At 59.2% G+C, this 20104-nt stretch overlaps 10 protein-coding genes across 10 annotated transcripts; 3 read left to right on the top strand and 7 right to left on the bottom strand.

Annotated features, from left to right (window-relative positions):
* Positions 1–251: 251 nt before the first annotated feature.
* On the top strand, positions 252–584 carry TRAVEDRAFT_84885 (uncharacterized protein; the record flags this gene model as incomplete). The annotated part of the gene is made up of 1 exon (XM_008040597.1): positions 252–584. A coding segment is annotated over one exon (333 nt), but the record flags the coding sequence as incomplete, so codon positions are not given.
* Positions 582–1052, top strand: TRAVEDRAFT_37461 (uncharacterized protein; the record flags this gene model as incomplete). Its single annotated transcript, XM_008040062.1, has 1 exon — positions 582–1052. The coding sequence occupies one exon, from the start codon at positions 582–584 to the stop codon at positions 1050–1052; it is 471 nt and encodes a 156-aa protein (XP_008038253.1).
* Positions 1053–1738: 686 nt separating this feature from the next.
* On the bottom strand, positions 1739–2782 carry TRAVEDRAFT_168160 (uncharacterized protein; the record flags this gene model as incomplete). Its single annotated transcript, XM_008040596.1, has 2 exons — positions 2719–2782; positions 1739–2669 (listed from the first exon to the last, which is right to left on the bottom strand). The coding sequence occupies exon 2, from the start codon at positions 2480–2482 to the stop codon at positions 1739–1741; it is 744 nt and encodes a 247-aa protein (XP_008038787.1). The 5' UTR covers positions 2483–2669; positions 2719–2782.
* Positions 2783–3286: 504 nt separating this feature from the next.
* On the bottom strand, positions 3287–5925 carry TRAVEDRAFT_168153 (P-loop containing nucleoside triphosphate hydrolase protein). Its single transcript, XM_008040595.1, has 6 exons — positions 5311–5925; positions 5206–5244; positions 4928–5150; positions 4770–4874; positions 4578–4714; positions 3287–4524 (listed from the first exon to the last, which is right to left on the bottom strand). Exons 1-6 carry the CDS (start codon positions 5618–5620, stop codon positions 3431–3433), a joined length of 1908 nt encoding a protein of 635 aa, XP_008038786.1. The 5' UTR covers positions 5621–5925; the 3' UTR covers positions 3287–3430.
* Positions 5926–6805: 880 nt separating this feature from the next.
* On the bottom strand, positions 6806–8929 carry TRAVEDRAFT_47707 (P-loop containing nucleoside triphosphate hydrolase protein; the record flags this gene model as incomplete). The annotated part of the gene is made up of 6 exons (XM_008040171.1): positions 6806–7821; positions 7884–8020; positions 8079–8183; positions 8245–8452; positions 8509–8547; positions 8605–8929. The coding sequence occupies 6 exons, from the start codon at positions 8927–8929 to the stop codon at positions 6806–6808; spliced, it is 1830 nt and encodes a 609-aa protein (XP_008038362.1).
* Positions 8930–10048: 1119 nt separating this feature from the next.
* On the bottom strand, positions 10049–11312 carry TRAVEDRAFT_64930 (uncharacterized protein). The gene has a single exon (XM_008040594.1). The coding sequence runs from the start codon at positions 11216–11218 to the stop codon at positions 10415–10417; it is 804 nt and encodes a 267-aa protein (XP_008038785.1). The 5' UTR covers positions 11219–11312; the 3' UTR covers positions 10049–10414.
* Positions 11313–11942: 630 nt separating this feature from the next.
* On the bottom strand, positions 11943–14159 carry TRAVEDRAFT_124240 (MFS general substrate transporter; the record flags this gene model as incomplete). The annotated part of the gene is made up of 11 exons (XM_008040593.1): positions 11943–12206; positions 12258–12483; positions 12546–12663; positions 12717–12791; positions 12850–13117; positions 13179–13266; positions 13332–13398; positions 13472–13519; positions 13564–13648; positions 13709–13798; positions 13866–14159. The coding sequence occupies 11 exons, from the start codon at positions 14157–14159 to the stop codon at positions 11943–11945; spliced, it is 1623 nt and encodes a 540-aa protein (XP_008038784.1).
* An 847-nt stretch (positions 14160–15006) lies between these two features.
* TRAVEDRAFT_72094 (PAP2-domain-containing protein) lies at positions 15007–16199 on the bottom strand. The gene is made up of 5 exons (XM_008040592.1): positions 16028–16199; positions 15893–15957; positions 15710–15836; positions 15461–15653; positions 15007–15403 (listed from the first exon to the last, which is right to left on the bottom strand). The coding sequence occupies exons 1-5, from the start codon at positions 16086–16088 to the stop codon at positions 15109–15111; spliced, it is 741 nt and encodes a 246-aa protein (XP_008038783.1). The 5' UTR covers positions 16089–16199; the 3' UTR covers positions 15007–15108.
* A 554-nt stretch (positions 16200–16753) lies between these two features.
* On the top strand, positions 16754–17798 carry TRAVEDRAFT_168145 (uncharacterized protein; the record flags this gene model as incomplete). The annotated part of the gene is made up of 2 exons (XM_008040591.1): positions 16754–16817; positions 16868–17798. The coding sequence occupies exon 2, from the start codon at positions 16950–16952 to the stop codon at positions 17796–17798; it is 849 nt and encodes a 282-aa protein (XP_008038782.1). The 5' UTR covers positions 16754–16817; positions 16868–16949.
* A 447-nt stretch (positions 17799–18245) lies between these two features.
* TRAVEDRAFT_29117 (GroES-like protein) lies at positions 18246–19594 on the bottom strand. Its single transcript, XM_008040002.1, has 4 exons — positions 19516–19594; positions 19133–19455; positions 18742–19077; positions 18246–18683 (listed from the first exon to the last, which is right to left on the bottom strand). The coding sequence occupies exons 1-4, from the start codon at positions 19559–19561 to the stop codon at positions 18288–18290; spliced, it is 1101 nt and encodes a 366-aa protein (XP_008038193.1). The 5' UTR covers positions 19562–19594; the 3' UTR covers positions 18246–18287.
* Positions 19595–20104: the final 510 nt, after the last annotated feature.

The following is a 20104-nucleotide window of genomic DNA, read 5'->3' as shown; positions in this document are numbered from 1 at the left end:
GTATAACAAGTCACTGCGACTCCGGTGGGGTAGGTTGGATGCGTGTACCGATGAGGAGTCTGGCAAGTACTTCCATGGCGGCGACCACCGCTCGTCGCTGTGGCGCGGCGGAGTGTGAATTTGCCATCAGGCCCAAAGGAAACACAAACATACTCTGTCACTCACCTGAACCACCCACATCGTCTGTCAGTAATTTCATTCTGCACGTCCATAGCTCAACGCACACCATGTCGGAAGCACCAGAGAGCGTACCGTTTTTCCCAAAGCCCGACGCGGACGTCATTCCTCGCTCTTCAAATGGTGTCGAATTCCGCGTCCACAAGGCCATCCTCTCCGAAGCGTCGCCGGTATTCGAGAGCATGCTCACGCCCCCCCAACCATCCGCGACGCCCTCAAATCCCTCCATCTCCGGATCACAAGCGACCGCCCCCGCAGAGCTCCCGGTGGTCGACATGTCCGATCCAAGCGAGGTCCTGGATCGGCTACTCCGGCTTTGCTACCCTCCCTCGGAGGACCCGGACCCAGCCCCTCCATCGCCACGGGAGATAGCGCGTCTCATCCAAACCGCGAGGAAGTACGACATGCAACAAGTGCTCGATCGCGCTGCCAGGATGCTGACGTCTAGCGGCGCGTTGGACGACCCTGTAAACGCGCTCCGCGTCTTTGTTGTCGCCAGCGACGTGGACGTGCCCCAGGCGGAGGAAGCGGCGCGTGCTACCCTTCGCGCGCCCTTGGGCAAAGACCTCCCCTACGAACTGGACGGTATCTCTCCCGCGTCGCTATACCGCCTCATGGAATACCGACGGCGGGTCCACGCGGCCGCTGTGAGCTACCTCACCGACACGGACAGGTGGACGTTAGCGAAGGACTTCGATCTCGACGCTGGGAAATTCGACTACTCCAAGGATACACGATACACCCGTGGTGGACGAAGATGGGATCTTCTTCCCGCTCGCCATGTGCCGCGGCGACCATCATTCTTCTTCCGATTCGTCCGAGCATTCCTCTTCGTCCGAGCATTCTTCTTCGTCCGAGCATTCCTCTTCGTCTGAGGCCTCATCGCCAGGAAACGACGCCTCGCCGTTGCGTCTCCGCATCGATAGGACGACGGTGACCCACTATTTCGTGTCGGAGGTCGAGCAGATCCACTGCGCATTCAGCAAGTGGTACATGGGCGGGGAGCTGTATGACGAGGCCTGCGATTTTCTGGATTGCTCAGAGTGTGCAAGGGAGGCACATGAATACCTCGATGCTTTCGCTGAGAACCTCCAAAAGGGTGTCCGGACGGTCATGATGGAGGTGAACGACCAGGTGTGAACCGAAGATACCATCTACTGATACAGTCGCTGCAGATACCCCTCGACTTGTAGGACACGTCTCCAGGACTCGTCACGCAGATCAGAGACCATCGCGGATTCAATAACATCATGTCGAGGCGGCTCGTAGCATCGAAGCAAAGTTGGATTGAACCCTCTGCCTGTCGACACGCACTTAGCAGATGATCGGCGACCACTGGCTGGTTCCGATGCGTATGTACGTACTCGCGAGGCAGAGAATGGATTGCATAGAAGACATTGTACGAGATACGGATTACAAACCTACAAAGACAAAGACCATGCGATCCAGATGAAGTTATGAGAACATTGCAGTAAGCCGTACAGATCAGAGTATGAACGCGCGACCACGGATCCTATATGTTGTACACATTGAGAGCAGGACCAATCCGAAGGAAAGAAAATCAATGAGCCCCGCTCTTGCGCTTGTTTCCCAGCAGATACGGCGCGTGCACGTCCCCAAAGCACACCCCCTCATACTTGCGGAGATGCCGCCCCAGCGCATCCTTCCTGCTAAACGTCTTCCTGCACCCGCCCACCATCAAGATCCCCGCGTACTCGACCGGATCCTCGCCCCTCACCTTCGCGGGCACTCCAAGATCCGCCGCGTCCGCGAGCGGGACCCCGCAGCACATGTACGCCATGCTCTTCGCGTCGCGCTTGTGCGTCTCGATGTGCCGCCGGATGTCCGGCCCGCGCCGCTTGCGCTGCACGTAGTTGCAGTACGGGCACTCGTACTTGCTCGAGGTGACGCGGCGCTGTGACGCGGGGAAGACGGGGTCGTTGCGGCGCGTGGTCGGGATGATGTCTGGCTGGGACGAAGCGCGTGAGGACGTCGACGTCGACGATGCGGCGGGGGAGGAAGGGTAGGGAGAGGACGGAGGAGCGGGGGAAGCCTGTTCGCAGATGCGGGTGTTTTTACGCTGGCGCGAATTCTTCTGTGACTTCTTCGGGCAGCCGCGGGTCTTCTCAGGCTGCAAAGGCGCGGTGGTACTGGCAGGCAGCGGCGGAGGCGGAGGTGGAGGCAGAGGCAGAGGCGGCGCGAACACGTCCGCGGGGCAGCACCCCGGGCCGAGCGCGTCTGCGATGGTCGAATAGGCGCTCTCGACTGGGATGGTGCTTCTAAGCATCCACGGCTCGATGGTCATGGCCGGGAGTTCATGTATATCGGTAGGTGACTGGAGGACCGGTGAGATGGTGTTCGGGTACAAGTGGTCGTACGGGACGTCGGCGAAAGGATCGGGCTCGGGCGTGCACGAAAGAGACGCCGGCGGCACATAGGCGTGCGCCGCGGCATTGTCGGAGGCCGAAGGGGATGGGGAGTGTAGGGCAAGGCTAGGATATAGGTCAGAGATGTAGCATACAAGAGTAGAATGCGACGTACTAGGCTTTGGCGAGCTCTAGCTCGGATTGTAGGTCAGTGTCCAAGGACGAGTGGCACCCTCCGGCATTGAGCGAAGTTCCCGGTGGACCCGCCTGGGACAAATTCATTTGGAAAAAAGCCGAATCAATATCCCAGGATAGACCATCATGCAAGCTCTCGTGCACAGAGCTATCCAGAAAGTGTGAGTGAGTGTGCGAGGACGCAGAGAGGAAGCCGGGGTTGAGTGAGGCCATCGCGCGGGCTCTTGTGAGTGGTGGGGGGAAGTGGGGGGTGGATTCGCGTCCCCGCGCGACCCCCCAGGTATATATGGCTGCCCCCAGCGCCTTTTGCTGCTGTTCTTGCTGCCCATGGTGGTCGTCCGTGCCATTCCAGCGCAGGGGCAGGCGTAGTGGAGGAAGCGCTGGGTGGAGACGCCGAAAAACGTCCCCAGCAGGGGTGATCTTCCCACAGATCTCGGGCGCTTATGGCTCACTCTTCACATTCAAGCGCTCAATTGGGGCGGGCCGGGTGGGCCTGCCTGCAAAGTCGAACAAGTCGCGCCGGCCGCCAGAGGTGCAAAGTAGGATGGAAAACATCGAAAGCAGTGTGCAATTGCGAAGTAATATAGTACAGGTCTACTACGAGATACAGCTTATTTTTCCAGGGCTGGGCAGGGTATACGTCGTCGCACCGTAGCCAGTGTCCAGCAAGTCACGAGGTCCGCAGCTTCTACTCACGACGCGACCTCCGAGTCCGTCTGCACAGCGGCCGTGGTCTTTCCTACGACTGCAGGATCCGCCTCGGGACTCAAATCCACAGCGGTCGCTGGCGTAGCAGTGTCGTCTACGGCCGCCGCGCTAGCAGGCGTGTCGTCGACTTTGTCCTTGATCTGCGGAGCACGCGCGTCCGCCCTTGACTTCCCCTTCTCCCGCAGCTTGCGCTCGACCCACGTAGGAGCCTCGCTCACTGCGTCGTACGGCCGCGTCTTGTACGCCATCAGGTACCCCTGCAGCGTCGCCATCGAGAACGCGCGGTTTGGGATCGCCGCTGCGAAAGCATCCGCAAGCTCCGCTGCCTTCCGACGGGAGAGCTTCGGGGCGCGCGCAGTGTGTGCCTGGCCAACGTACATAGTCGACGAGTCGTCCGAGTTGGATGAGGAGCCTGACCCTGGAGTCGCGCGTGCAGGGTCCGAGGAGTTGAGCCGCTCGACGCTGTTAGTGCGACTCCGGGAGCCGTACCCGGAGTCCTTCTCGTCCTCTGCCTCTGCCCCGTTGTCGTTGTCCGCCTTCTCCTTCCCGTCAGGGTCGACGTCCGAGGGAAGGTAGAAGCGCCTGAACATCTCGCGGCACTGGTACTTGCTCGCGAGCTTGAACTCGATGTGGAGGTCCAGGCGGCCGGGGCGGCACAGCGCGGGGTCGAGGGCGTCGTAGTCGTTGGTCGTGGCAAACAGAATGCGGCCTTCCTGAGCGGCGATCCCGTCCAGTGCGTTAAGGAGCCCGCTGAGGGTGACGCGTCCAACAGATGCGGGGGCGTCGCTCCCACCCTTCCCGTTGTGCTTGTCCTCCTTGCCGTCCTGCTCCTTCTCGGGGTCCGCGAGGTCACGCTTCACGCCCTGGTGGAACGCAGCGTCTACGTCCTCGACGAGCACAATGCACTGGGTGGGGAGGTCCGCGATAGTTGAGCTGAGAGACGTGTCGTCGAGCCCGAGCCGCGTGAGCGAGAGGATGTAGACGTCCAGGTTGAGTTCGCCGGCGATGCTGTGGATGAGCGAGGTCTTTCCGGATCCGGGCGCACCATACAGAAGGTAACCTCGGCGATGGGGGATACCTGTAGATGCATAGGTCAGCGCGTGCCTGTGATGCAGTAGATATTATACTGACCTCGCTCGGCATACCACGCCTTGCTAGACAGGAAGTCCTTCGCGTCTTCGAGCACCAGGTCGATGACGCCAGGGTCGAGGATGATGGACTTCATAGGTCGCTTGTGCTGAGTGGACACCCTCTTCCAGTAGTCGGACCTATTGCCAAGCGCTTAGTTTGAGGTACGCCACGACTTGTACACCAGGCACTCACGGGTCCGAGACGTAGATCGAGATCATGTTCTCGCTCGCTTGATGATAGAGCTTCTTCGCCTCGTTCAGGAGCTGGCGCAGGGTGTTGTGGTCGCGTGTGAGCATCCTGGGCGTATGACGTCAGTACACGGCCGTACGCACAGCCCAAAGAATACGCACTGGACCTGCAGCGTCTGCCTCGGGCTGTTCCATGGGCCGTCGGTGACCTGGTCGCGGATGAAGGTGACCAGGCAGAGATGGTACCACAGCGTGTACGAGGTCTGCAGCGACGGCAAGAACGAGATCTTGCGGCCGTCCGACTCGTCCGACTCGTTCCCCGACTCAATCGCGCCCGAGTTCCGTCCGAACGAGCGAGTGCTCACATCCAGGGTCCGGGCGGTGCCTGTAAGAACGTCGATTAGCATTCTCCGGGATCCCGGAGGGGAGGCGGTGCTCACGGAAGATGGAGTGCTTCGAGAGCCAGAACATGAGCCAATCTGTGTGTGCAGGCGGCGCCAGTGAGTAAAATCAACGCGCAGTTAGAAGCTTAATGATTTGCGCACCGACACACTCGTCGTTCCCGTCGAACGTTGCCGTAATCCAGAAGTAGTTGATGAGGCCGTAGTATGATTTTGTGAGCACGCGGCGGCACGTCTCAACGACGGCGCCGAGCAGCAGGAGCTTGATCCAGTCCCGCACGGCGGAGAAGGACAGGACCATGCTGATAATGGAGGGGATCTGCAGCGGAGAAAAAGACGCCACAGAGGCGACCGCGGCCGTGGCGTTGCCCGCAGCGGCGTCGCTCACGTTGAGGTTCACGGCCCCGGATTGGATGGCCGACATGACGGTCTGCAACACCGCAACTGCGTCCATGATGACTAGCTCGCAGTGCGCTGAGAGGCCGGGCTTCGGGGAGTTGGTAGCGGGTGATGGGCAGACGTAGAGTTTGGGCAATCGCTTTTATACGTGCCGCAGCGAGCGGGCGACCAAACGTGAGCGAATCAGGCAGGTTCGGTGCCGGCCCTGGATTTCGCTCGCGAATGCAGTGAAGGAAGGAGTCAAAGCAATCGAGATCAGTGACTCGGGCTAGAAGCAGTGGACTGGTGGCGCATGCAAACCGCCGCTTGGTCCTGCCAAAGGACGTCTGGTACGTCGCCGGTTGTCGCCGGGAAGTCAGCGCGGCCCATTACCCCACACTGGTTGTCACCGCATGAACCGTCGGCCTTTGCACTGACCGCGCTACCGACGGCGGCGCGTCGCCCGCGCGGTGCACTCGCGTGCACGCCAAGGCAACCTCGAGCAGCACGCAGGTGCTGGTACCCGAAGCTGTCCACAAAGAAGGACCGCGGAGACGCACGCGTCGATGACACTGATAAATGAGTTGCGGTGTAATTGCGCGTGCAGGCAGGTGCACCAGGCGATAGCAGAATAAGCATTGGAAGAGGCGGGACAGGTCCGGCAGTGGTGGTTACGCGCAAGAGAGACATTTCCGATGGGCGGTGCAAAGTTGCACTTCCACGCGCCCGGCCCACGCGGTCCGCACTTCATCCGTCTGCTCAATTACTGAGAAGCTGCGTTCCTTGGTGGCTTTCACTTCACCCACAATCCGACGTTGGCCGCTTGCTACGAACTCTGATAGCACGCAGAAGTGATGTTCTGCATGATTAGGTGTCCGTTTGAACGCATTATGTGTCTGGTGTGGTTTGTATATTCGTGCGTGCAGAACTATATACATTCGTACCCTATTGCCGCTTTCACATGATCGGAGCACCCTTGTGCGACCGCGAAGCTTTAAAAGTCCATATGCAACCATCTACTGTACATATCCGTATAGAGTTTCTTCGTGACCGCCTGAAACAAAGGGATGCGGTTTCTCCGCCAGACACTACAACTCCGCCAGGCTGACGCATAAGGCCACCCATGACCGAGCCCTGATCCCAGGACACCGACTAGGCTAGAACGGCGTCGCGGTGTGGAATGGGGTGTCGAAGTACCTCTAATGCGACACGTAAGGAAAAAAGAAGGATGAAGCACAGCTGGCTTCCACCTGCCGCGAGCCTACGCCACCGCGGCCGCTCCTTCTGTGTTCTTCATCTCCTTCTCCTGCGACGGCGTCTGGCTCGCGCTAGCAGTAGCCTTTTCCCGCAATTTGCTCTCTACCCACCCAGGCGCGTCGGCGATGGCGTCCAGCGGCCGGACCTTGTACGCCATCAGGTACCCCTGCAGGGTGGCCATCGAGAACGCCTGCGGCGGAACGATTTCTGCGAACCGCTCGGCGAGCGCAGCCGCCTGCTTCGCGGACAGCCTGGGAAGACCCCCTGTTCCCCCGTGCGCCATGCCACCCACGTACACTGAGCGCACGGACCCGGGCAGCTGGGAAGCAGGCGGAGTTGCCTGCCCGGGTGCGGATGCGTTGGCCAGTTCAGCGGGCGGCGTAGAGTTCGCGGAAGTGTATCCGGAGTCGGAGTCGGCTCGCTTCTCGTCCGAGTTCAGTTGTGTCGCCGCCACGCTGAGCTTCTCTTCCTCCTCGTCGGGCGTGAAGAACCGCTTGAAGAGCTCGCGCGCCTGGTGCCGGCTCGCGAGCTGGAATTCGACGTGCAGATCAAGTCGGCCGGGACGCAGCAGCGCGGGATCCAGCGCCGAGTAGTCGTTCGTCGTCGCGAACAGGATCCGGCCCTCCTGCGCCGCGATGCCGTCGAGCGCGTTCAGTAGCCCGCTGAGCGTGACTCCGTTGAAGAACCCATCTGGCTTGTCCTTGTCCTTCTCGCCCGGGGGCCCGGCCGGCTGCCCGTTTTCCTGAGTCCCCCCGCGCTGGGTCTGCTGTTTCTTCTCTGGGTCGACGATGTTGCGCTTCATCCCGCGGTGGAACGCGGCGTCAATGTCCTCAATGAGCAGCACGCACTTCTCCGGCAGACGCGCGATGAGCGACTTCAGGCTGTTGTCATCGAGCGCCATCACAGTAAGCGAGAGGATGTAGATGTTCAGATCAAGCTCGCCCGCGAGGCTGTGGATCATCGACGTCTTCCCTGCGCCCGGGGCGCCGTAGAGGAGGTAGCCACGCCGGAATGGGATGCCTGCGGATACGCGTGTGGTAAGTACTGGAGGCGGCACTGAACGAAAGAAGCTGGATTCGCACCCCGACTAGCGTACCACCGCTTGCTGTTGATGAAGTCCCGTGCGTCCGCGAGCACGAGCTCGAACACGCCAGGGTCGAGGATGACCGAACTTGCCGGCCGTTTCTGTTGGGATGCAACGTGCTTCCAGTGGTCGGAGCTGGATCCCGCAAGCGCTCAGATATGTGGAACAGAACCACATCGTGATGGACGCGCACCTCTCTGTAACGTATACGTTGATAACATTCTTGCTCGCCTCGGTATATCCCTTGCGTGCTTCCATCAGGAGCTCGCGCAGCACAGCGGGATTCCGCGATAGGATGCTGATGTGAGTTGGTATTGTCAGCTATGGCGGACACCCCCGCATACACCTGATGGGCGTACCGGAGCTCAATGACCTGGATCGCGCGGGTGAAGCTGTTCGGGCTCTTTTGCTCGCGCTTGATGGTCAGGTACCGGCCCTTGTACCACAAGCTATATTTCCTGTCCATCGATGGGTAGAACGCCACCTTAGCTTCATCGTTCCCAAAGACGTCAACCATGTTCTCAAGAATGTAGTCCCCGGATGTTATCTCAACGTGACGCGCCGCGTCTGCCCATACACAGTGAGCGATGCCAACTCACAGTAGACACAGCCAAGAAACGTACCGAACATCTTGCGCTGCGCCGCCCAGTGCAGTATCCAATCTAACACAGCAATGTCAATGTTCGACTAGGGCTTTTCAACGGAGGACGGAAACTCACCCGCAGGATCTTCGTGCATCTCAAACGTGGCTGTAAGCCAGAAGAAGTCCTGGATGGACTCCCACGACTTCGTAATGAGGCGGCGGCAGGTCTCGAGGAAGGCACCGATGAGCAGCAGCTTCATCCAGTCGCGCACCGCGGACATCGACAGCAGCGCCATGACAAGCTGCACGGCGCCGACAGGGCCAGCGGCCCCAGCGTCGTGCATGGACACGGTGCCATTTGTGTTTGTAGTAGACCCGGGAGGTGAAGAGCCAGCAGTGGTGTTCCCGGCTGAGGCTTGGATTACGGAGAGCACCGTCTGCAGGACTTGAGAGGCGTCCATCGCGCTGGGGCCGGAGATCGCTTTCGTACGTCCTCCACAGAGTTTCTACCTGCCTTATATACGCCGACGCTAATGAAGGGCCAATTCCGTCGATCCCAGTCATCCGCTCGCCCTCGGTACCGTTGATTGCGATGATAGTCGTGTACATCATCCCGCTCCGCGCTCGCGCGGGGTTTGACAGAGCACACGGGGCATGCATGGGCCTTAACGGGAACACGCGCCCGCGAAGAAGGCGCAGGCAGCGGGGGGAAGAAGCAAGCAGAGTGATGCACGAGGTGGCTGGTGGCGGCGCTACGCCGCGTTCGTGTATTTGGTTGCTTCAGCCGCCGCCGGTGAGTTCGGTGTGTACATACAGCCGGCGAGTAAACCGTTCGTGTGCGCGCGAGGCATTTGATTTACTCCTCCGGTACGAGAGGTATCTAAAACACCCCTTTTTTCCGCGTCCCTGTACTGCATATCGCCGCAGTATCGCAACAGCCAGTAGAAACCACGTTAGCGCTTCCGCAACGCACGGCAACAAATAGCCTATGCCACGTACCAGTGAGTTCCATCGCTTGCCGTATCCTGCGGTGCGACTCAGTGATGTACTGCTATCATAGCACCAATGTTGCAAAACGGTACTTGTGATGCGAGTGCAGCTGTTGCGTGCTATACAGCACCTGGGCGGTACGCGCGTACCGGGCATTTTTGGTGCTGTATCGGGATTCGGGAGTTAGGCGAGTGCTCTGCGGTGACATGTACAAGAGCTGCCGAGCGTTGCGGCTAAGAGTCGGCAGGAAAAGACCACCGGACATCATATCGCATACGAAGAGCTCGGGCAGTCGGAAGGGGCGACAGAGCACGAGGTGCGGCACAGGGACACTGCCAGCGAGTATACCGCTCAATTGCAGTGTCGACATGAGCTCACAGTCACTCAGACTAGAGTCGGTTTAGTAGGGCAGACGTTGTTGACAGGACGTGGTGGTAGCGGTCAAAGGAGCCAGGGGAGGAATGGCTGACGCCGGTAGACATGTTACCGCCACCTCATTTTAAGTTTGTTTTTCGATCATTTTCGACCTTCACTTCATAAAGGCTCGCGAACGTTCGAATGTCGCACGTAGCTCGAGTTCAACAGACGGAGTAATATGTTTGGTGGAGACGTAACTATGGTAGTAAGACAACACTGCATAACGATGACTAGCAGCAGACGACAGCCATACTGTGTGTACATGTACCCTTTTGAGACACCGAATGAGGCAAATCGTGTAGACCTATGTGAAAATGAGCGGGTAGCGATACAGTACACTCCAAGGACCGTGGTGCCTGTGAGCAAGCAAGCATACAAGGGGAATGAGGGATCGAGCACTGTGGACGAAGTGCTGCGGTAGATGAATGAGCATGTAGATGTGAATGGCGATGGCGATGTAGGCGAGCATGGATGAGAAAGAGGGTGGGTGTCGCGGGAGTTAAGCCAAGCAAAAAGGGCACCATGGGTGGCTAATCGCGTTATGCAGCGCGGTGCGCCGGGACGAGGGAAGGGGGAGGGATGCGCGCCACAGACATACGCGCCGAGCGGTTAGAGAGGGGGCTGGCCGGCGGCGGGATGGTGACTGAAGGGAATGTCGTCCACGAATAGAGGCGCGGCGTGACCGATGGCGGCGGAGAGGGCGAGAGAAGGTATGGCGTCGAGTGGGAGGGAGGCGTGCCCGGACGCGGAGGGGTGGCGGGAACGCGAGACACGAGTTGCGGGGAGGAGACATACGATTCCTCCGGAGGCAAGTCGATGTAAGTCGGGACGCGCTCACGCACGCTAGGACGCCCCTCTTCGCGCTCGCGCTGGCGGGCGGTTTCCATCCTGTCGATCAAGGACATGTAGTATTGCACCCTCTCCTCAGCGGGAAGGCCGCGCCCCGCGTCGAGTTGCGCGTCCAAGGCGGGGTTACGCGGGGCAGGAACGGGGATACGCGTATCGTCCAATACGCGCACACCAGCGCTCCTGGCCTCCCTGTCGAAGGATTCGACATCCACGATTTCCATCGGGCTCCCGCGGCCACTGGACGCGCCCGAGCTGGAGCTGGAGCTCTCCCCTACGTCGATGACAGTGAGGTCCGTGGCAGGCGATGCAGGAATGTGGATCTGCTGGCCGGGGTCGATAAAGGCCTCGTAGACAGCATCGTCACTCTCAAAGAACTCCTCCGCGTCGGGGTCAAAGGCGTTCGCGTAAGTCCAGGTCTCGTAGGAGGGTTGCTGTGGCTCGGGCTGGACGCGAACAGCGGGCTGGCGAGAAGCGGAGAAGAGCGGGCGACCCATGTTTGGTTTTGGAAGAGCAAGAGTAATACAGAGGAGCAAGAATTAGGTGCTGGCCTGTGCAGCTTTTGAGGGTATGGCGAAAGGAGGGTATGCGGACGGAGCGAGGTGGAGGCAGAGAACAAGTCGAGGTTCGTCCGGGGTTGGCCTCTGCTCGATCGCGACGCGGCACTTGAGGGCAGGCCCGTGCGCGGCACTGCCACTGCCTTTTTCAGCGCACAATGGCTTCCACCCTCCCCCACCTGATCGGACGCAGAGGAGTTAGAACGGCGCGGTCTTTTCCTCTTTGCGGTGACGCTTTCGGTCCTTGCAACCACGATGGTAAAATACGCAAGGATCTGGACGAGCATGGACACGTTGAAGGTATTTTAGCATGCAGACGTGCTACATAACTGACGCCAATATCGCACCAGTAACGGTATCCCGGTAAAACAAGTATGCCTCACGGATATCCCTCAAGTCCAATACAGAGAACACCGTCCCGGCCGGAGCTCGAAGGCCCCGCTGGATCTACTCCTTGAAGGCTCGAAGGTTAAATTGGCATGCCAAGGGCGACTTGACCTAGACACTAAAGTGGCCCGGGCACTTCGAAGCACCAGTAGCTCGGCGTTTCGGTCGGAGATACGCGGTAAAGCCGCTATACAGTGTTATACAGGTACATCGTAAGTTACGCAGACTCGGCGTACGCATCCCCCGTCATAAGCCATCCCATCTCACGCTGGCATCCTCACAGCGTGTAGCGGTACCCACTCCACTCGTCGCCCTTGTCGCGCTTCGCGTCCGCGACACTGTCGTACGTCCCGTTGCGAGCCAGGTCCGTGCGATGGTCGTTGACGCCCCGAATGATCTCGTCCCGCTCGCCGCGCTCACGCTTCGCGTTCTCCCGCCGCAGGAACCACCAGTATACGACCGCGGTGATGAGCCCGATGCAGATGTACATCAGCACAATACCGTGGCCGAGCGTGTACCACGGCGCGTCCCTTGCGCGGTACTGTGCATACGGTGAGTAGTCAACCCTGGGAGGAGGTTAAAAGACACGTACGACGTTCGAGGAGACTGCGCCGTTGATGTTGCCGAAGCTGATTACCATCGCGATTGACACACTGCGCTTGTATGAACCCTCAACGTTATTCGACACCCATGCGACCAGGTTCGGGATCGTCGGATAGATGCCGCACGCCGCGAGGTACACAGCGATATACGACAGCGTCGCGTTCCTAGACACGATAAGGATGATATATCCAATCATACCGACCGTAAGGCATCCCCTGGGAGCGGCATTTATCAGTCTTCCGGCCATAGGATATCCATAGACAATCTTGATACGCACATTGCGAGGTATCCGCGGCAGCCATGCCTATCCGCGACGAACCCGACAATGCAGGTCACCACACAAGCCAGAGCGTACACCGGCACGGTGAGTAGGTTCGCAGGTGTAGCAGTGAACCCTGTGCCTAGTCAGTCTCCGACGCCTTTATACGATCGGATCCCTAGTACTCACCAAGCTGGTTGATGATACTAGGCAGGAAGAGGGAGAACGCATAGAGCGGACCGTCTGCACCCATGTAAAGTACCACTGGCGTCCGACGTCAGCTCACGCCCCAAGAAGATACAAAGCGGAAGAGGCCACTCACTTCCGACCCAGGTCTTCCAGTCGAGCAGACTGCGCCAGATATAGTGCCACCGAAGGTTCTCGCCTGCAGCACTGTACTGGTCATCCGACTGGAGCCTCCGCACGACGACCGTGCGCTCCGCCTCGCTCAGGAACTTGGCCGTGTCGGGGAAGTCCTGGATGATCCAGAACGACACGATGCCTGCGACGACGGTGACGAGTCCCTCGAGGATGAAGATCCACGCCCACGCCGGCTTGCCTCCGACGCCCTCCATGTTCGATATCGCCGCCTAGAACATCTTCCGTCAAACTCGGCCCCGAAGGCTGCCAAGAGGCTTGGGGAAAACGTACCGCGAGCAGCCCGCCGAACGCGCCAGACACGGTCGCCGCGGAGAAGAAGAGCGCGGCACGGATGCCGAACTCGGACCGTTTGTACCAGCTGCACAGACAAGCCTATGATTAGCTCGCAAGAACTCCGGGGGGCGATATGCGAGAAGCACGCACCAGGAGAGATAATAGTTCACGCCTGGGAAGAGTCCTGCTTCGAACATTCCGAGCATCCAACGCATGCCTGTGAAAAGCATTGTGTATCAGCATGGTCGGCCCCGCGAATTGACGTCCCTTCCAGGAAACAAATGACATACCGAGAAGTCCGCCATAGTTGTGCACCAAGCCTTGTACAGTCTGGAGGGCTGAGTTGAGGAGCTGTGCGGTTGCAATACGACGTTGACATGACGCACCATCATGATGCCCCAGCAGAGCATGAGGAGCGACAACCATATTGACGGGCGCAGCCGCTTGAGAAAGATGTTTGACGGCACCTAGCAGCGCAGCACCGGCGGGTCAACGTCGCTCGCGCAGGCGCACAACATAGTACTCACTTCGAATATCGAGTACGAGAAAAAGAATATCGTGAGCGCAATGAGGTATTGCTGGTCCGTCAAGTGCAAATCGGTCGTCATATGATACAACTGCCGGGCCCGCCCTCCATTCAGCACCCTGCCAAGCCTTCCCCAAGCCGAAGAACGCAGCACGCACCTTCGCGTTCCCAATGCTCGTCCGGTCTAGGAAGCTGAGCAAGTACAGGAACGACAGCCACGGGACGAGGTACAGGTCGATCTTACGCATGAGCTTGCGCTCGTCGACCCCGCTCACGTCGATGTGCGCGTTGTACAGCGGCGGCTCGAGGGGCCCATCTTCCGGCTTCTCCACGCGCTCGACCTCGGACGTGCGCCCCTTCTCGTTGGACGAGTACGTGGACGCGGCGGAGGAGCGTTCGAGGGGGCGCGCCTCGACGGTCGCGAGCGCCTTCTCTGGGTCTGCTGAGGACATCGTGTCGCGAACGGCGGCGGCGGCAACAACAAGAAAAGTCGGGGCAGGAGAGGAGTCGCTCAAATTTCCTGCAAATGAGCGAGCCTGGTTTTATACGAGGCGCTCCAAGTTGTCATGACTGAGCCTAACCGTGCCGGATAAGCAGGGCTCGGCGTCAGAGCAGCAGGCCGGCGGTCATGGGTTCGTCCAATTTTGTCGTAAGGAGTGATAGAGATCATTCCACAGGTGTTCGTCAAGGCACAACGTTCTCGCAGTCTGCCCCGCGCACGCCGGCGTGTGCCGCTGCACTGTGTTGCTGTCCCCTGAGAACCGTGAGTGTGCGCCACATGTCGTTTTCCGTGGATGTCGCCTTTCTGGGCTGGCGAGAGTTGTGTCGCAGCGGAGACAAAGGCGGGGTAATGAGAAGGCACAGAAGTTGTGGTGGGCGCGGACGAACACTACGAACAGACGATCGTCCATTGGAGGACATCGATGTCGATCACCCTCTGCAGTCTCGACTGGTCTGATTACCCCGTGGGGTACTCGTGAAACATATCTACCGGTCTGGGGTAATCAACGCGTCCCGCAAGGCCCCCCGGCATCTTGGCGGAACTTTGAATAACCTGCTAGACTGTAGACATACGTAAGAGAGGGCACTGAAGTGCAGTGGGCACCCCATGCCGTCTCGTCGTCTTGCAACTCAGTGGACTCCAATGTTTCCCGGTCGGGAACTGTTGAAGAGTAAGCACAAACGCCAGAGGTCATGCCCAAGAAACTCTGAGCTGCACCGTAAGCCACAGTCCACACGCTTTAGGTTGCGGCACACGGAACCTATGACAGACCGCAAGAGGTGGTGAGAACGGTCCGTGGCATCCGGAACGGGGTCCCAAGACTACGAATGACATTTCCAACAGCGGCATGTCACCACCGCGCGTGCGTCGCAGGGTCCCGGACGAAAGTTCAGTGGCGTTCACTGCGCCTTGGCGTCCCTTCTCTTTGCGTCCAGCCGTTGCCTATTCCACTCCTCCCTCCACCGCAGCCATTGCGCCTCCGTTCCGCTATCAGGCCAGACCAACCACCCATCCCGTATGCGGAACCAGGTAGACACGGGGTTTGCAAGCAGCGCCGTGCGGAACTCGCCCAGGAGCGAGTTTGGCCGACGCGTGGGGATGTGTTCGACGAGCATATAGTATGTTGTGCCAAAGGCGACGCCAATACCGAAGCCCCACAGGACTTGAGGAATACTGTGGTATGAAAGGTAGTACCTGCAAAGTACATGCCTCAGCCGGCGCAGACGAGTGTGATGGCGGCGGAGTACATACCGTGAAAACGCTACCGCACCCGCCCACGCCAGGATAAACGCATACAAGAACACGTCGCGCGCAAGGTCGAGAGTCCGGAACCCCGTTGGGGTCCAGCGATGCCGAAGGGTGAAATGCAAGATCAAGAAGCTAGCGAAGTAGCCCATCCATTGGGAATGCGATGACGGGAACCCATATCCATCGCCCAGGTTCTCTGTGCGCATTCAACTGTCAGACAACACAGAGAGACATATATTTAAGCGCACTCACGGTTCGGACGTTCTTCTTGAATAATATGCTTTAGCACATAGTTGAAGCACTCGCAGAGCATCTGCCCGGCCCACATCTCGAAGAAGAGCAGCTCTCGCGTCCATACCGCCAGAGCAGCGTAGGCAGGCTTTGAGATCGCCGTTAGAGACGAATGTCCACGAAGCAGCTACAAGTAAAACTCACATTCAAAAGTATAGGTGTTAGCGTCAGCAGCGCTAGGATATGTGAGAGCACCGAAGAGTCATTGTCTGGCCATCTTCACTGTCAATTTAAGCCATAGGTATCCCCGAGACGAGCTTGACGATGACCGATACTCACATAACACATAGGTTAGATCCAATGCGGCACTTGAAACAACTACTGGTTCCTCCAAGGACATGTTGTACGCTTATAAGGCGGTCTGGTCCACGCCTACAGGTTTCCTCCGAGACGTTCGCCACGAGCGGAAGGACAGGGAAGGTTCAGCTTTAGCACAGAGAGTAGTGTATATCCGAGTATAGTGGATGATCTGGAATCGTGTCGGGAGTCTGAGCGGGAAGATCGTGGCAGAGCAGAGAGAGGAAGTTGCGCTAAGTACGTGAATGGCTCCTCGATGACGTTGATTGCAGGACAAGCATAGGCGCTGGAATGTGAAGGGTGAGCCATAAGCGCCAGAGATCTGTGGGAAGATCACCCCTGCTGGGGACGTTTTTCGGCGTCTCCACCCAGCGCTTCCTCCACTACGCCTGCCCCTGCGCTGGAATGGCACGGACGACCACCATGGGCAGCAAGAACAGCAGCAAAAGGCGCTGGGGGCCGTCATATATACCTGGGGGGTTGCGCGGGGACGCGAATCCACCCCCCACTTCCCCCCACCACTCACAAGAGCCCGCGCGATGGCCTCACTCAACCCTGGCTTCCTCTCTGCGTCCTCGCACACTCACTCACACTTTCTGGATAGCTCTGTGCACGAGAGCTTGCATGATGGTCTATCCTGGGATATTGATTCGGCTTTTTTCCAAATGAATTTGTCCCAGGCGGGTCCACCGGGAACTTCGCTCAATGCCGGAGGGTGCCACTCGTCCTTGGACACTGACCTACAATCCGAGCTAGAGCTCGCCAGCGCCTAGTACGTCGCCTTCTATTCATTGTATAACCCATCTCTGACCTATATCCTAGCCTTGCCCTACACTCCTCATCTCCTTCGGCCTCCGACAATGCCGCGGCGCACGCCTATGTGCCACCGGCGTCTCTTTCGTGCATGCCTGAGCCCGATCCTTTCGCCGACGTCCCGTACGACCACTTGTACCCGAACACCATCTCACCGGTCCTCCAGTCAGCTACCGATATACATGAACTCCCGGCCATGACCATCGAGCCGTGGATGCTTAGAAGCACCATCCCAGTCGAGAGCGCCTATTCGACCATCGCAGACGCGCTCGGCCCGGGGTGCTGCCCCGCGGACGTGTTCGCGCCGCCTCTGCCTCTGCCTCCACCTCCGCCTCCGCCGCTGCCTGCCAGTACCACCGCGCCTTTGCAGCCTGAGAAGACCCGCGGCTGCCCGAAGAAGTCACAGAAGAATTCGCGCCAGCGTAAAAACACCCGCATCTGCGAACAGGCTTCCCCCGCTCCTCCGTCCTCTCCCTACCCTTCCTCTCCCGCCGCATCGTCGACGTCGACGTCGTCACGCGCGTCGTCCCAGCCAGACATCATCCCGACCACGCGCCGCAACGACCCCGTCTTCCCCGCGTCACAGCGCCGCGTCACCTCAAGCAAGTGGGAGTGCCCGTACTGCAACTACGTGCAGCGCAAGCGGCGCGGGCCGGACATCCGGCGGCACATCGAGACGCACAAGCGCGACGCGAAGAGCACGGCGTACATGTGCTGCGGGGTCCCGCTCGCGGACGCGGCGGATCTTGGAGTGCCCGCGAAGGTGAGGGGCGAGGATCCGGTCGAGTACGCGGGGATAATGATGGTGGGCGGGTGCAGGAAGACGTTCAGCAGGAAGGATGCGCTGGGGCGGCATCTCCGCAAGTATGAGGGGGTGTGCTTTGGGGACGTGCACGCGCCGTATCTGCTGGGGAACAAGCGTAAGGGCGGGTCTCATTGATTTTCTTCACTTCAAACTGGTATTTCTCTCAATGTGTACAAAATATATGATCTGTGGTCGCGCGTTCATACCCTGGACTTTGTGGCTCAGCTTAGCTCTACGTTCTCGGATAACAGGAGTCTGTGAAATTATGTACTTTCTATCTCATGCAGTGTATTCTTTTTTTCCCTTATTGATCTCGTATGCATATTCACAAACAATCGAGTGGTTATTCCTGCATACCGAAGAACGATGCCCACTCACTGGCAGTGGCGCGGCGCCAAAACACTGCAACAAAGGCACGATATACGGTAACGTGATCGCGTCCTATACCGCTCCACCGCAAACTTCCCTTTCAAGTAACGTCGTTGTAAGTTTCACAGGGGGAAAAGCTGGGGGACATTGTGCTGTGAGGTATGGTCGAGCTCATAGAAGTAGAGAATCCGAGTAAAACTTTATCGCACTGGTATATTGTACAGATAACCATAATCGCCCGCCCATCTCAATTATCTACAACCCCGCTCTTGCTACGGGCACGATATCCTGCTCGAGCACATACCGATACCGCACCCTGCCCGCCCGCACGTCCTCGAGCGCCCGCCCCGCCTCCCGCATCGGCAGCTCCACGATCCACGGCCGGACGCCCTTCTCCGCCGCGAGCGCGAGCATCTCCAGCACGTCCTCCTTCGACCCGATGTGCGAGCCCCCGACCAGCGAGCCGTTCGCCAGCACGTCGAACGGGTGGATCGCGGGCAGCGGCTGGTCGACGTCCGGCAGGCCGACCGAGATGAACTTGCCGTGCACGTAGAGCATGCTCAGGAACTGGCGGATAGAGACCCCCGCGGGGAACTGGTCGACGGTCGAGATGAGGATGTCGAAGGTCATCCCCAGGTCCTTCCAGTAGCCCTGCACAGAGAACGGATGAGCGACGCGTCCGTGGACGTGTAAAGAGGGTAGTGCTCACGTTGACCGTGGTGTCGACAACGTGGTCCGCGCCCATCTGCCGCGCGTCCGCCGCCTTGCCCGTCCCGCGCGTGAACGCGTATACCTCCGCGCCCATCGCCTTTGCGAACAGGATGGCGTAGTGGCCCAGGCCGCCAATCCCGATGACGCCGACCTTCTTGCCCGGCCCGGCCCCGTACGCCTTGAGTGGCGAGAACACGGTGACACCCGCGCAGAGCATCGATGCGGCGTGGCGCGACTCGAGCGCGTCGGGGATGGGGAACACGAACCGTTCGTGAGCCCGGATGCCGGTGGAGTACCCGCCCTGTGTGAATACGCCGTCGGGATGCTCATGGTTCTGTTGCACACATCGTCAGTATCTAGGTCTATGCCGTACAATGCGAGGTGCTCACGTATGTGTGGATCATGTGCGGGCAGTAGTTCTCGTAGTTGTCGTTGCACGCGCGACACTGCAGGCAGCTGCCGACTTGCGCACCGACGCCGGCACGGTCGCCAGGCTTGAGGCTCGTCACGTTCGCGCCCACACGCGTCACCTTCCCGACGTCCTCGTGCCCGACGACGAGCGGGAGGCGTGACGTCGCGCCCCAGCCGCCAGTGAGCGTGTGCAGGTCCGAGCCGCATACACCGCAGTGGGTGATTGCGATCTCGACGTCGTCGGGCCCGAAGGTCTTGGGCGTGAATGGTGTGACGGTGAGAGTGGACCATGCAGACGGGTCTGCGTAACAGAAAGCTTGTTGGTGAGGACGCCTGATTCCCGGGTACGAGGTGTGCTCACCAGTCATCGCGTACCCCTTGAACTCGAGTTCCTGCTGGGCAGACATTCTAGATGGTGGTCTCTTGTGAGGTGAGTGTGATGAGAAAGTGTGGATCTAGAGACCGGGAGGAGAGGGGAGGTTGAGTGCGGTTGGTCTGCGTGTACCACCGCTCTATATACCCCTGCTGCCACGGTGAGAGAGCAAGCGCAGAACACCAAAATACCCCATAGGTTTAGCTGAGTAAACACCGAGTTTGCTGGACGAGCGTTCGGGTACCCATAGCGTGAGCCGACCGAGCCCGTGCATTTCATAACGGTATGTGTATGCCGACCGGATGCCCATGCATACTTTCCTCCAGTACACGGAGGACCGTACGGTCTGTCAGGCTTCGAGGGGTGCGGAAAACCTGAAAAGTTTAGTTGATAAGCGAATCCGGCCGGATACATACAGCCCGAGTCCCTCCTGCGATGTTGCGGGCGGACATCAAGAGAACTTGAAATTTCCGTGTTAATTCCGTGCGCGTCGCACACGGACACTGTGGATGTGATTTCTCCAGCCGGGGGAGAGGGGGGGGTGCGGGCAGGGCTCCAGCAAAAGTAGCGCAAGAGC

The sequence above is a fragment of the Trametes versicolor genome, assembly GCF_000271585.1.
Source record: "Trametes versicolor FP-101664 SS1 unplaced genomic scaffold TRAVEscaffold_6, whole genome shotgun sequence".
Classification (NCBI taxonomy): Eukaryota; Fungi; Basidiomycota; class Agaricomycetes; order Polyporales; family Polyporaceae; genus Trametes; species Trametes versicolor.
This window is presented reverse-complemented; position numbering and strand designations above follow the sequence as displayed.

Coding starts and splice junctions, on each gene's coding strand:
- TRAVEDRAFT_72094 (XM_008040592.1), bottom strand. CDS start 16,088: ATGTCCTTGGAGGAACCAGTAGTTGTTTCAAGTGCCGCATTGGATCTA. Junction 15,837..15,892: donor TAACACCTATACTTTTGAAT/GTGAGTTTTACT, acceptor GCGATCTCAAAG/CCTGCCTACGCTGCTCTGGC. Junction 15,654..15,709: donor TCAAGAAGAACGTCCGAACC/GTGAGTGCGCTT, acceptor GAATGCGCACAG/AGAACCTGGGCGATGGATAT.
- TRAVEDRAFT_168153 (XM_008040595.1), bottom strand. CDS start 5,620: ATGGACGCAGTTGCGGTGTTGCAGACCGTCATGTCGGCCATCCAATCC. Junction 5,151..5,205: donor CTCGAAGCACTCCATCTTCC/GTGAGCACCGCC, acceptor ACGTTCTTACAG/GCACCGCCCGGACCCTGGAT. Junction 4,525..4,577: donor GGCGTGGTATGCCGAGCGAG/GTCAGTATAATA, acceptor ATGCATCTACAG/GTATCCCCCATCGCCGAGGT.
- TRAVEDRAFT_29117 (XM_008040002.1), bottom strand. CDS start 19,561: ATGTCTGCCCAGCAGGAACTCGAGTTCAAGGGGTACGCGATGACTG. Junction 19,078..19,132: donor CGCACATGATCCACACATAC/GTGAGCACCTCG, acceptor TGTGTGCAACAG/AACCATGAGCATCCCGACGG. Junction 18,684..18,741: donor TTGTCGACACCACGGTCAAC/GTGAGCACTACC, acceptor TTCTCTGTGCAG/GGCTACTGGAAGGACCTGGG.
- TRAVEDRAFT_64930 (XM_008040594.1), bottom strand. CDS start 11,218: ATGGGTCGCCCGCTCTTCTCCGCTTCTCGCCAGCCCGCTGTTCGCGTC.